Source organism: Antechinus flavipes, chromosome X (assembly GCF_016432865.1).
Source record: "Antechinus flavipes isolate AdamAnt ecotype Samford, QLD, Australia chromosome X, AdamAnt_v2, whole genome shotgun sequence".
In the NCBI taxonomy this organism is placed as follows: Eukaryota; Metazoa; Chordata; class Mammalia; order Dasyuromorphia; family Dasyuridae; genus Antechinus; species Antechinus flavipes.
In genome coordinates this window covers 50,783,026-50,797,787 of record NC_067404.1, presented here as the reverse complement: position 1 = coordinate 50,797,787, position 14,762 = coordinate 50,783,026, and the positions used below count along the sequence as shown (strand labels likewise).

The following is a 14,762-nucleotide window of genomic DNA, read 5'->3' as shown; positions in this document are numbered from 1 at the left end:
TGGAAACCCACTGTGTTGCTTCATATTGTTCCTATGAGTTCCTATGAGTATTTTGGTCTATTTTGGACTTTGAAATATACATAAGTGTTCTCAAGGATTTCTTTCAATCCTTAATTTAATTTCTTTAAATCTTTAAGTAGTCTTAAAAAAAAAAAACCAACAAAACGATGAGAATATGTTGCCTTAAGGCTGACTAAGGTTTGGGGTAGGTGGGCTCATGGAATAGTCTGTTTGAAATTAAACTTTTTTATTATATTCTTGAAGGAAGCTAATATAGATGTTCCTATATCACCTTTATCTTTTGATTTTCCATTTTTTTAGGAGTCTATAAAGTGTAGTGATGAAGCAATGATGACATTTTAGTGATGACATTTTCTCCTAATATTTTCCCCCTAAATTATAGTAAGATTTTAAAATATTAGGATTAATGGTATGAAAATACAAAATAGCCAAAATAATGTTACCTATGTTATACATATTACCCTGTCCTATCACAGTCATTCAGTATAGAGTTTTGGTTTAGATTAGGTTTTAAGCCCTAAAGGAAATTGTAGATTAGGGTCAAGTCCTTTCAAACACTTTTTCCTTTGTTGGGAGTGTGATCTCTTATTGTTTTGCTAATTTTAGGTAGATTCCTTTTTTGCTTTACTTTCCTGTTTTTCCACTTATTTATCAATTCCTGTACTTAACTAGAATACAGAGATGTCAACTAGGCTGAAGGAACTCAGGACTAAATGTTGTCAGAATCAGCTAGTCTGGGCACTGATCTTAAAACTGAACAAACTCTAGAAAAAAAATTCAACAAACTCTAGACAAAGTCTAGAAAGATGAAATTATCTTTTTGCCTCAAGGTTACATGGCTATTATTGGTAGTGAGCAAGAATGATGGCTTTGGAGTCAGGGAAAATATGGGTTTTCTTAATCCTGTTTTTGACCTTCATTAACTGTGTCACCATGAGCTAGTTACTTAATCTACCTAAGCCTCAGTTTCTTTACTTACAAAGGAGGGATTATAATACCTATACAATCTACTGCCCAGCATTTCCATTCCTCTCAAATGGGATAATGCCTTTGAATTGCTTTACAAACTTTGTAAATGTGTCATACCTTAGACTTGAATGTAGATCTTTTCATTCACAAATCTTCCTTATTTTTCATGTTAGTAAGTAGGATAAAGAGAGCAACAGCATCAAGCCCTTTAAATGTGGTATAGCAAATTCTACTAAAGGTTTAAAAAAAGAGAGGAGGAGCCTAGGACAATCAATTTATGCACACATTTAATCATATTTGCCTTCAAATTGACTGGAATAAATAAATTGGGGGAGTAACTTTGTCAATATAACAAAAGGAAGATTTGCAAATTTTCTTTTAATTTTAAAACATTGCCAAACATACATAACGTGTGTGTGTGTGTGTGTGTGTGTGTGTGTGTATTTCAGCTTAATTGCTAAAGGATTTGTTATCTGCTCTAATTGTATTAAAAACTGCTTTGGAGAAAGATTGAATGCTGGCTTCAAAATTCTTTTTGCCACCAAAATATTGTCCAAACATAACTTAAAACCTCACCATATGACTATTCATCCTTTATATTTTTAATGTATATTTTTTGATCTGGTGATGCTATATGACTATGAGGCCAATTACCACTTTAGGTGATGGGTGATGTTTTTGGTGGCTGGCTGCAGTATATTAATGATAGTTGGAGAGAAAAGAGGTCTCTTATTTAGACTTATAAATAAGAGATGATCCAAGTAAGTAAACACAGCTTCCAGGTTCTGAATGGGTCTTTCTGGAAGGTTATTGGCAAAACCATGGGTATCTTTTTCCTCCCCTTCATTTTTCTCCACCCCCCCCCCCCAAAAAAAAAAAACCACACACACAAATATACATACACACACAGAACAAGAGAATGTGAGATACTATTTATTGTGGAAGTAAATTGTTTTTCACAAGTTGTTGAAAGAATAGTTCCACCAGCAGACATTTTATAGTCCTGTTGGATGTTTTGGCTTGACAGGTGGTATCCTCCAGTTTTTTCAGTTTGTATTCCTCTGAATATTAGTGATATTGAACAAATTTTCAGATGGTTATAGGTATTTCTTTTCAATAATATGTTCATATTGTCTGTCCACTTATCTGTTAGAATGGTTTTATTTTATTGATATCTTTTTCATTACCACAGTAATTTCTTGTTATACCTTCCTTCCTCAATAGATTTCATTTTTTTTTTTTTAGGGAAAAGGTACTTTATGCAAAGATTTTTGCAAATGATTTCAGTGTTCTAAAGTAGTTTGAATAAACTTTGGCTATTTACCTAAAATGCAAACATCTCTTTTAGTTTTATAAGGATTCTGTCAAATGTAAAGTGCTTTAAAAGTATTTTTTATTTAAATCAAATCAACAATGTTATATATACAAAGACTTCTAGTTGTGTGATCAATTGAAACGAAATTTTTTCAAGTTGATTGGATATTTCCCCTGTTAAAGATCTAGGTATCAGGTGGTTGTTGTTGTTGTTGTTTTTAATAGCTTTTTATTTACAAGCTATATACATGGGTAATTAACCCTTGTAAAATCTTCTGTTCCAACTTTTCCCCTCCTTCTCTCCCACCCTCTCCCCCAGAAGGCAGGTAGACCAATACATATTAAATTTAAAGTATATGCTAAATACAATATATGTGTACATATCCATACAGTTATTTTGTTGCACAAGAAAAATAGGACTTAGAAATAAGGTTAAAATAATCTGAGAAGGAAATCAAAAATGTAAGTGGACAAAAACAGGGAGTGGAAATGCTATGTAGTTGTTCACACTCATTTCCCATAGTTCTTTCACTGGGTGTAACTGGTTCTCTTCATTATTGAACAACTGGAACTGATTTGGTTCGTTTCATTGTTCAAGAGAGTCATGTCCATCAGAATTTATCATCATATAGTATTGTTCTTGAAGTATATAATGATCTCCTGGTTCTACTCATTTCACTCAGAGTCAGTTCATGTAAGTCTCTCCAGGCCTTTCTGAAATCATCCTTTTGGTCATTTCTTACAGAACAATAATGTTCCATAGCATTCATATACCACAGTTTATTCAGCTATTCTCCAATTGATGGGCATCCACTCAATTTTCAGTTTCTAGCACTACAAAAAGGGCTGCCACTGATATTTGTACACATATGGATCCCTTTCCCTTCTTTAAGCTCTCTTTGGGATATAAGCCCAGTAGTAACACTGCTGGATCAAAGGGTATGCACAGTTTGATAACTTTTTGAGCATAGTTCCAAATTGCTCTCCAGAATGGTTGGGTGCATTCATAATTCCACCAACAATATCAGTGTCCTACTAGCTATCAGTTTTAACAATTTGTTCTGAATGGGGCTTCAACTTCCCCTGCTCTTTACTCCCTCTTCCCCTTTTGGCAGCTAGGTAGCTGAATACAGGGCCTAAAATCAGGAAAAATCTTAAGTTTAGCTTTGGTCTCAAATATTTACTATCTGTGTCATCCTGAGCAAGTCACTTAACCCTCTTTGCCTTAGTTTCCTCATTGTAAAATGAGCTGGAGAAAGAAATGGCAAATCACTTCAGTATTTCTTTGCCAAGAAAACTCCAAATGTGTCACAAGGAGGCAGATGTGACTGAAATGACTGAATAACAGAAATCTTCCCCTTAAATTGGATTTGTTAATATTTGAATATGTATGGCTTGTAAACATTTTCAGTGTATACTTATTTTTTGATTAAATACTCTCATTGTTTGTGATAGGTATTTTTTTTCCTTTCAAAGAAGTGTTTGTATTATTATATGTATATAATTGTACTGGTGCTAATATGACACTTAAATAATATTAATAATTATCAGAGCTTGGTGACACATTTTGCTCACTTCTTTTCTTCTTCCTCTTCCTCTTCTTTCCTTCCTCCAAAACTTCTTAAGGACAGGAACTGTTCATTTATTTTGTCCCCTCCCAGAGGAGGGACATCCATTAAAACAATTTTTTAAAAAGAAAAATCTGACATTATATTCAATATTTTACATTGGTGGGCTCTTTGCCTTTTCCCTCTACCTTTAACCAAGGGGAAAAATAAATACTTGATCGAATTAAATTAACTAAAGCTCATTCGATTTTCTTCACTAAGTTGTGAATTACTTTCATTGTTTGTGATTGTTTTGTTATTTGGATTCAGGTTTGGTGAGAAAGATGATAATGGAAGTAGAGACTAAGCAAGAAATATTTTGTTGGTAGACTGCTAAAACTTTGTGTTCATAATTGGCCGTTACCTGTACCCCTCTTTTTTGATATCCTTGTTTGTCTGAATCATTGATCTGATATATAAAAATCCAGTCTTCCATGTTTTTGTCCTTTAAGATATTTTTAGTGTTTTAAAAAAATTATCCTTTCAAGACTCCAAGGTCATTTAGTATAATCTATACCTAAATAGGAGTTGTTACTTATAAAATATCTGATGCAAGTGGTCTTCCTACTTTCACTTGAAGATCTGAAGTATCTATACCTACCTATACTTTTGAGCACTTTTAATAGTTAAGCATTTTGGAATTATTTCCTGGTTATGTAGCTATAATCTGCCTCTCTGCAACTTTATACTTACTTTGCAGCAAAATTTCTTGATTTTTTTTTTGGGGGGGGGAGAGTGGGGGAATAGTTGGAGAGTCTAAACTAAACTTGTTCTCAGTATTGATGGATTTCAGCACTGGAATTGACGTCAGTAGTCGCTTAGACAAATTCATAACTGTGTTAAAACTGCTTGAAGACCACCAATTATAGAGAAATCAATACTTTAGTCTTGGATAGCACTAGATATTACTAAGCTTTTTCTCATACCAAATCTACATTTAGCTTTTTGCAATTCCCACTTACTGTTCCTGATTTTGTCTTTGGAGACAAAATAAGTTCAAATCATTCTTCCTCAGCACCCTTGGGTCTTCAGCCTAAATATCCTTTGTTTCTTCAACTGATCCTCAAGACAAAGCCTTCAACATTCTGGTTATTCTTTGCTAACTTGTGGTACTTCAAACTGAACCTAGGGTTTCATATTTGATCTGATTGAAATAGAATAAAGAGGAGCCACCCATTTTCTATTTATGGAAGATACGTTTGTCTCAGAGGAAATGTTTTTGAGCTTAACTGTAGGTTTTAGAAAGGCAAGGTTGAAGACCATGTGCCTTTCAGTCATTGCTAACCATCCTAAGGCAGGTGAAATCCTGAGGTGTAGCTGTTATGAGGCAGCTAGCGAGGTGGCTACATAGTGAATAGTTCAGCAAGTTTGAAGTTCACCTCACTTACCATTGGTATAATCCCAGGCACGTCACCTCAAAATGTTAATTTCTTATTATGTAAAATGGGAATAAAAGTAGCATTTCTCCCTCTATATAAAAGATAGGTGTTGTTATTAATAAACAGCCCAGTTTAGTTAAGACTGTTAATCAGAAATTATAGTGGGTTTCAAATACCTTACATTTTAAATGTCTTGTCCTCCTCATGGAGAAGACTGAGATGTCTATGTTTGAAAATACCAAGTTTAAATGGATTCAAAATTGAATAACTAGATCTAAAAACAAAAGACAAAATCAGTTCAATTTCAAGCATAAATAATTTAGCAAAGCAAGAAAGAATTACCTGTTTTGATCTTGGAAGATAGATGGAGAGAAGTTCATGGCTAAAAAAGGGATAAAGAATGTTACCAAAGAGAAAATGCAAAATTTAATTATATCAAATCAAAAGTACAGTTTGGTATGGATATGTATACCTATATTGTATTTAGCATATACTTTAACTTATTTAACATGTATTGGTCTACCTGCCATCTAGGGGAAAGGGTGAGGGGAAGGAGGGGAAAAGTTGAAACAGAAGGTTTTGCAAAGGGTCAGTGCTGAAAAATCATCTATGCATATATCTTGTAAAATTTAAAGCTATAATAAAAAAATTAAAAAAAGAGTACAGTTTAAAAAAAGCCATGCATGTAGCATGATGTCTGGCACTTTATAGGTGCCAAATGTTAAGAGTTCCTGAAATGGCGTCAAGAAGACCTGAGTTCAAATCCTGCCTCAGATACTGTGTGGCTTTCGGCAAATCACTTAAGAGCTGTTCTTCAGTAGAATGGGGGTCAAAGGATATCAACTGGTAGATTTCAAAGGAAGACATCCAACATATCTACAAACATAAAATTGGTTCTAAATCATTAATAAAAATAAAGGCAAATTAAAGCAACTCTTAGGTTTCATCTCACACCTATCAGATTGGTAAAGATGACAAAAAAGAAAAATGACATTTGTTTTAGGGCTTTGGGGAAATCTTCACACTAATGCACTTTAAATTGACTTGTGACTTGATCCAGCCCTTCTGGAAAACAATGTGGAACTCTGATCCAAAAGTCACTAAATGGGACATACCCATTGATCTAGCAATACAACTACTAGGCCTATCCCTCTACATGTTTTTGTTTGTTTTAAATAATTGCTTTTTAAAAATTATACATGCAAAGTATTCAACATTCACCCTTGCAAAACCTTGTGTTCTACACTTTTCTCCCTCCTCCCCATCTTTCACCTTCCCTAGACAGCATGTAATCCAATATAGGTTATACTGCAATTGTTCTAAATATATTTCCCCATTTATCATACTGTACAAGACAATTCAGTTCATAAAGAAAAAAAAAACAAGCAAGCAACCAAGTAAACAACAACATAAAAGGTAAAAATATTATGTTGTGATTCACATTTAGTCTCCATAGTCTTCTCTCTGGATGCTAATGGTTCTCCCTGTTATATAAGAATTGGTTTGAATTCCCTCATTGTTGGAAAGAGCCACGTCCATCACAGTTGATCATCACATGATCTTGCTGTGTACAACGTTCTTTTGGTTCTACTCACTTCACTTAGTATCAGTTCATGTATTTTTTGAGGAATGGATAAATAAATTAGGATATAGCAGTATAATGCAACAATGTTGCACTGTAAGACATGATGAAAAGGTTTTAGAGAAACCTGGAAAACTGAGTGTATGAAATGAACAGAACTTCTAGAAGAAAGAGTTTCTGTATTAATAGCATTATAAGGAAAAGTAACTGAAAAACTTGAACCCTGATCAGAATCAACTGGTAAGATGTGATTCTCGAGTTTGGATGATGAAGCATGTTATTTATATTGCCATTAACGTGATAACCTAGCCACATTTTTTGGGACATGGCTAATATAGAATTTTTTTTTGGCTTGCTTATTCATAATTTTCCCTAGGTTTTTTTTTTAATCTTTCCATTGGAGGAGGGAAGGTAAGAGATGCAGGTTGGGTACAAAAATGTATGTTAAATAAATCAAATTTAAAGCTTGAAAATCAGTGTTAATTTGAGAAGTCTCTAGTCAGACCCTGTTCTACATAGGTATTATTAATAATTCTTTTTTAATCTATGGTTTGTATACAGGCATAGATGACATGTTTTTAAACTATAACTGTTATACATATTAGGTAGATGTTGCTAAAAGCTGGATTCCAAGATGAAAAAATTCTAGATAGGCTAGAATTTTGGACAAAATATAATAAGATTACACTTAATATATTTTGCATTAGACTTGAGAGTACAGAACTAAGAACACCAGGTAGAAGTTGCAGAGAGACAGCTTTAAGGTAATAGTTGTAAAGAATTCAGATGTGCTAGCTCGGGAATCTTAAATCAAAGACCAGTATTGTAGAAAGAGTTCTTTTTGGAGTATAGTTTGGTCTATAGAACTTAGATTAATCCTACAGAGAATTGAAATTTGCAGGGTAATGACGATCATTAGAAGGTTATTTTGGCAGTTATGTGAAAGATGGATTGGAAAGTAGAAGGATGGAAGCAGGGAGACTGGTTAGGTGTAATATATTTGAGTGTAATGAGAGAGGATCTCAATTGAAGACTGCAGAAAAGTTAGGGACTAATGGAAGGCATATGGACAGAACAAGTTTCTCTATTTCCTATCCCCACCCCTAGTAGAGAAATGTCCTTGAAAGCTGTATTTCAAATTGGTTGAAGAAATAAGTGGTTGGTGTGGAGATGAGAACTGTCTTAAATGACTCAGAAAGTGGGATGCCAATTGAAGGGTAAATTGATGAGGCAGGTACAGGAAGTGCAGGGGTTAGCTTTGGCAAAGAGGAAAGCTATTTCGTTTATGTATCCTGGAGTCAAAAAGTAAAACCTTCAGAGGAAAGCTCACAATCTCCATTGGAAAATCAGAAAGTAAGTTCTCAGAGAGGCATTAGGAAAAAACTAACATGGAATTGGAAGCTAGCAAAAAAGCTTTGCTCTGGATACCAGGATAGTACTTCTCTCACATAAGTAAAGGCAAATACTTTTGTTCACTCAAGGTTCACTCAAGATTTCTTTTTGTAATACCCAACTGTCTTGAGAGTAAGGTGTAGAAAGTACTTTTTAATAAATGGATATATTTATATCTACTGCTACATCATTCATGATTTGTTACTATGGGCAAGGACCTGTGCGTTTCATTGCTGCTGATGCAAAGATGAAAAAGAAACAGCTTCTGCCCTCCCGGAGCTTACATTCTATTGTGGGAAGGTTGTGTCTCATGGTTACAGTGTGTACACGAGAAATTAAACTGTGATGAGAATTGAGGAGAGAGAACAATGATTTAGATGTGTAGAATGAGGGAAAGGATCTCTGAAAATAATCTTAGCTGACTCCTGCAGGAACGAGTTCACTCTCTTGTGCCAGGACCAGTTAGACTGATTTGCCAGGAATATAAGAGTGGAAAAGTTCTTGGGAGCTAGGTTGTAGAGGGACTTAGCTAGAGCTAGGTCAGGAATTTGTTTGCTTGTTTTTTATCCTGTTGTCAGTGAGTATTCACAAATACTGTTTGAATTGGGGAGCAACTTTGTAAAGATCTTTGACTTAAAATCACATTGATAATTGTGTGGTGGAAGGATTGGGCAGGAGAGAGGCTGAAAGCAAGAAGCCAGTTGGGAAGCTATTAAGGGTCATTAGTCCAAGTGAGAAGGCTTTGCACTTGGGTGATCTATTAGATCTATGGAAAGAAAGAGAATACCAAGAGATGGGATCAAGAGAAACCTCAAAACTTGAAATTAACTTATAATAAGTAGCTTTGTAATGACCCTCATTCATGAAGCAAAACTTAAAATATTCTTCTAGAATGGAGGAGTAAATATACTTTATGTGTGACAATTTTAACTTAAAAATCTATATTTTTCTAAAATGCATGACTGATTTCTCTCAGTATTCCTGATTCATATTTTGACTAGTTTAGAAGGGGAAGAGGACACAAGGTTGCAAAGGAAAAGAGAGTTTGAGGAACAAGGGAAAATCGGCATAATTCTTAAAATCCCACCTCTGATTTAAAATATCTGGTATGATAATGGTCAATTTGACCATTTCTCTCCTCTACATTGATAAGATGGAACTCCATTTTATCTGTCTTCTATTGAAAGGCCCATGCTTTTTATTTATGTTAACTTTGTTAGCAGTCTTTTGGGGAAGAAGAGGTTAGTTATATGACTTCCAGTGGATAATGCTGGGCTTTTTCAAAGTATTTTTAAATAGCTTTTAGATTTTCTATGGGTTATTAGCCATATAGCATTAAAATTTTCTCTGATAAATTTTATTTGGTTTTCTCTTTCCTTGCCATGCATGATATTGAATTTTATTTTGTTTTGATCATCCTTTATGATCTCACTCAGAAAGAAAAAAGAAAAAGAAAAGGATGTAAGAGCTTCCCCTTGTGGCCTTTTAGGATATGGCTGCCAAAAATTCATAAAAGACTTGGAAATGAAGGTTTTTCTCAACTGTTGTCACAAATAGTTATTAACACTTGTTCTTCATTAAAATTTGATATATAATGGATCTAAAACAATGGGTTTGTATTAACTGATAATTTTAAGTTCCTGTTGTATATAATCTTTAATGTTTTTTTCTTCTTTAAATTTGATAAATATTCAAAAACATGAACACTCATAAAAAGAACAAAAAAGAAAACCATAAATCCTTGCTATTTATAGTACAGCTTGATTTTTGTTTTTGTATTTTAAATTTAATATATTTGAATATTGTCCCTTTCCCACCTTATAAATGACAAAATAGATTATTTTGATGACCTGGTGTCATGACGAGGCATCAGACTAATGAAGATAAATCTTTTTGAGCACAGCTTATAACAAATAGTTTCATAAACTTGTCTTGTTTCTCATTTTTAATATGGCTTTGATTTACCAGTCAAATGAGATCATGGAGATATTATGGAGACAAATAACATTTTAAAATAATAATGTAAAAGCAGAGCTAACCCTTTACTTTTACAGATGAAGAAACTGAGGTCTCGGAATGTCAGGTGACTTGGAGGTACTTAGAAGTAGGGACAAGTTCGAGTCCTATTCTCCTGACTTCCAAGCCAGTGTGGTTCCATTACATGATGCTAATTCCAGTTTTGTAAAATACTTTCTGGAACTACATAATTTCAGTGTTAGCAATTAGGTGAACATTTTTGAACATTTTTTTAGGAAGCAAGAAATTAAGCATCCAAGTAACAAGTATTTTAAGACTTCGTTGTATTTTTGACAGAAATGTCTGGGAATAATCCTATATAATATGGCAGAATGGATGACGGGTATAAGGAGAATGAAAAGTAGGAAGTAGGAAGGAAGTAGGTTATAAAAGGACCTAATAGGCAAACAAGATTTTCTATTTGATCCTAGAAGTAATAGGGAGCCCCTGAAGTATGTTCAGCATGGTTAGAAGATCACTTTGGTAGCTTAATGGAGTGTAGAAGGGGAGCAGGCAGAGATTTGAGGCAGGGGGGGCCAGCCTGAGGCTTTTGCAATAATCCAGGTCTGAACTAGGGTGGTGGCATATTAAGGAAGAAGAAAAAGGACATGTATATACATATATATTGTGTACGTTTATACATATACACACACCTGATCTTGAAGATAAAATTGACAGGACTTGATGTGTCTTGATTTATGAAGGACTAGGAAGCCAGTCCTTCTCTCCTGGAGAAGTATATAAATGGCTTAATGTAATTATTGGGCTGGGAAATTAGATCTTGCAACAAATCTTTTGGGGAGGGATTCTCTTTAAATTTGTAAATGAAAAATTTTATTTAAGCATACTTGAACTGTACATATATCTTTTATTTTGAACAGACTTGTAAGAAAGGCAAAAAAGGTCCTGGAGATAAGGGGAAGGGTGGAAATGGAGGAGGAAAACCTGCTGGTCCAAACCGAATGAATGGGCATCATCAACAGAATGGAGTGGAAAACATGATGTTGTTTGAAGTTGTCAAAATGGGCAAGAGTGCGATGCAGGTACTATTTAAAATTTCCTACCTAGTTTTAGAAACAAGTTTTAAATATTTTATGTGGATCCTGGTTATTGCAATTATGTATCTTAGGTATCTCTTTTGTGAAGCAATAGAATTTAAAGAGTGGAGGCTAGGGAAAAGGAAATGGATGTGGATTAGCTTTGCTGCTTTATTAGCTGTGTGATCTAGAAGTTCTCTCTCAAGGCTCAAATTTCTTAAATTCCTCAATTACTGAAAATGAGGTGGTTGGACTGGATGATTTCTACAATTCTCATAAATGAAAAATGTTAGCTTTAATGTTTTACATTATCAACAAAATTTACTATTTTAGGGAAGAACATGCTTACTCTCCAAGAATTTGACTTTGTTTTAGGCTTTCTTTTATTGCAGAGAAAATGAAAATGTTCTTTTCATTTTGTGTTTTTTTTAATATCCTATCTAACAAATTGGATTTTATTTTGTTAAAAATGTTATAGTAAATATTTTCATGTTGGATAGACTTTTCACAACAGTGATATGAAACTCCCCACCCTTCTTTATTTAGCACACGTTTTCACATCAGTCAATGACAATTTTCTGTTTTGTCCTTCTACACTGTCCAGTCTACACTGGGAGTGATTGGATAGTCATATAAGTAGATCTTCAGAATAGTAATATTCTCCCCCCCCTTTTTTTTATAGCACATGTGAAAATTCAATGACAATTTTATTTTCTATTTTTTTCTCCTCCAGTCTGTAGTGGATGATTGGATAGAGTCATATAAGCATGACCGGGATATTTCACTTCTTGATCTCATCAACTTTTTTATCCAGTGTTCAGGCTGTAAAGGTAAGACATATGTATGCATTCTGTTCCATACATGACATTAACAAATGGAACAGCTGAAGGTGTTGAGTAGTGATATACTTGTAAAGGGATTGAGAAGAGGGCCAAGATTAGCTGTAGTGGGAAGGCTATTGTGAAGGAAAATCAGGCGAGACACTGTTGTATTTAATTTGGCTAGAACCAGCCTTTTTCTGCCTTTATTTTATCTCTACTCCCTAAAAAAGAAAACCTCCTTTTGTTCAGCTTAAATGAAAGGGGAGGACTAAGGTATACTCCAAGTGGTACTACCTCCTCAAGGAAGTCTTCCCTGGACAAAAATTCTTTTATCTATTTAACCCATCATTTACTCCCTTTGTTCAACACTGCTCCCCACCCCCGACTCCCCCAAGAGGAAAGAAAAGAGAGGAGCTGAAAGTGATTCTCAGATTTTTCTAGGTCAGTCCTTTGACACTTATCACACACTCTTCTTGTATCTCAGTTATTTGGGTTGGGGTTGTCTCCAACTCTCCCCCTGTATTTTAAGCTCCTTAATCTCTATGTTTCATAGAACAATATATTGCTCAGAGTAAATCCTTAAAGTGCTGAATGAAGCTTCCTTTGAATTGTTAAACTTATGTGTTCTTAATTCATTAAGTTTAGGTTTAGGTTTAGTTGAAACTTGGGACTACTGAGATATTGATACATTTTGCCCCTACCCTAATTGCCCCAGAAGATTGTTTGATTGGTTGTGTCTTCAACAACCTCTTGTAAACATGCCCTTGTTGTAATTTTCCTCTTTCCGGTGTTCTACTTTCTTGCAGCCACCTAAATCCCTCTACTGTCTTCAGAATTTAACTTTGTGCAAAGAAAGTTATCTAGGGTCTGGCTAATTTTCCTCACAATTCTAACTAAGTCTTTACCCTTTGTCCTCATACCTTAAAAATGGCTCAGATTTTCCCTGAGGAATGAAGACAGTGGACTTTGTGATGGATCCTTTTCTCACCTGAGGCCTAAAATAATTTTTTAATGTTGCTCCACCTATATTTCCCACTACTTAGTTCTCCTCCCCTTTCTATGGAAGCCTTTTCTCATAATAAAAGATAAAAAAGGAAGAAAAATGTTTAAGAAATGAATTTTTCATGAAAAGTTGTAAGATGTTGTCTAGCATCACCATGATCTTCCCCACCTCTGCAAAAAAATTGAGGGGAAGGTGCTACTTTTGTTAGCTCCTATTTCAGGCAAAGCTTAATTTCTATTGTTACTGTTCTTTCCATTTACTTTGTTGTAGTCTTTGTGATGTTCTCCAGGTTCTATTTACTTTACTTTTTATGAATTCATATAAGTTGCTTCTCCCTAGTCAAAGTTTTTGTCATTTCTTACATCATAGTAATATTCCATTCATGCACCACATTTCGTTAATCCCTTCTAAGTCTTTTGGCTTCTACTTTGTTGTTTTCAGTCCTTTGCTATCACAAAAACTGCCACTATAAATTTCTTGGTGTACATGAGACCTTTTTGTCATTGTTTCTTTTATCTTTAGCGATTTGAAACATTTCTTTCATGTTGTTAATCAGTTACAATTCTTCTTTTGTATACTGTTTATTTACATGCTTTGAATGCTTATCTAGTGATTAGAGACTTTTAAAGATTATTTATTTTCAAGAGGCCTTTTAACAGCCTTTTCCCTTGTATTCTGGCCTTGGTTCAAATTGTTGAGGTTGCTAGAAGTATTCCTTCCTCTATACCTGCCTTCCTTTTTATTCAGAACTTTTGTCTTTGCTCTAATTCTAGGCTTGAGTGTTAGGATTGATATAGAATTTTCTATTGTTATATGCCTATTGATTGCTTCAGATTCATCATTGTTCTATTTCAGTATATCTCCTGCTAAACTCTCATTTTTTACAAATTAAATTGTAGGAGTTGTCACAGCTGAAATGTTTCGGCACATGCAGAACTCTGAAATAATTCGAAAGATGACAGAAGAATTTGATGAGGTAACTTAAATGTTTTGAGAAAGTCATTTGTAGCTATTACTATTTTGTTACTAGTCAGATGTTCTTAGTTTAATCTTTTTAAAATCAAATTCCCAATGCAAGATGAGTTTATGGTTTTTGTAGGACTCTATGTTATATATTATAGAATCTATTTTTTTGGGGGGGGTTTATTGTTCAAGTGAAGAAAATAAAGCATCTAAAAATTTAAGTGTAAAATGATTCTATATAAATTGAAGTATCTCCCTTTTGAAAAATCATGGTTTTATTGTTGGCTTATAGCCTAATACTTTACTCAAATATTAAATTTTCTAAATTTTTTAGAAAAGCTGACCATTAAATTTAATATGTAAAATAAATCACTAATACATACTTTAACCATTAAGATTTTCTCCTCGGTGGTATTTTATTTTTCCAATTAGATGTAAAGATAATTTTCAACATTCATTTTTGTAAGAATTTGAGTTCCATATTTTTTCTCCCTCCCTGCAGTCTGAAATAGTTTTAATCATTAAATTTGTCCATTAAAAACATACTTTTTGCCAACATCAGTCTCTTAGGAAAAATATTAAATTATCGTCCCCATTATTTGGTCAAAATTTGGGCTTTGTTCACCAGAAAGAAGAATTAAAGTTAACATTTTTGTGG

At 33.9% G+C, this 14,762-nt stretch overlaps 1 protein-coding gene across 4 annotated transcripts in view; it reads left to right on the top strand.

Annotated features, from left to right (window-relative positions):
- STAG2 (stromal antigen 2) overlaps nt 1-14,762 on the top strand; it is a 128,392-nt gene that overhangs the window by 58,929 nt on the left and 54,701 nt on the right. For all 4 annotated transcript variants that reach the window (XM_051969254.1, XM_051969253.1, XM_051969250.1 and 1 more), the window contains exons 4-6: nt 11,162-11,323; nt 12,051-12,147; nt 14,041-14,117. In XM_051969254.1, the coding sequence (XP_051825214.1) occupies nt 11,162-11,323; nt 12,051-12,147; nt 14,041-14,117 (336 nt within the window). The remainder of the gene's footprint in view (nt 1-11,161; nt 11,324-12,050; nt 12,148-14,040; nt 14,118-14,762) is intronic.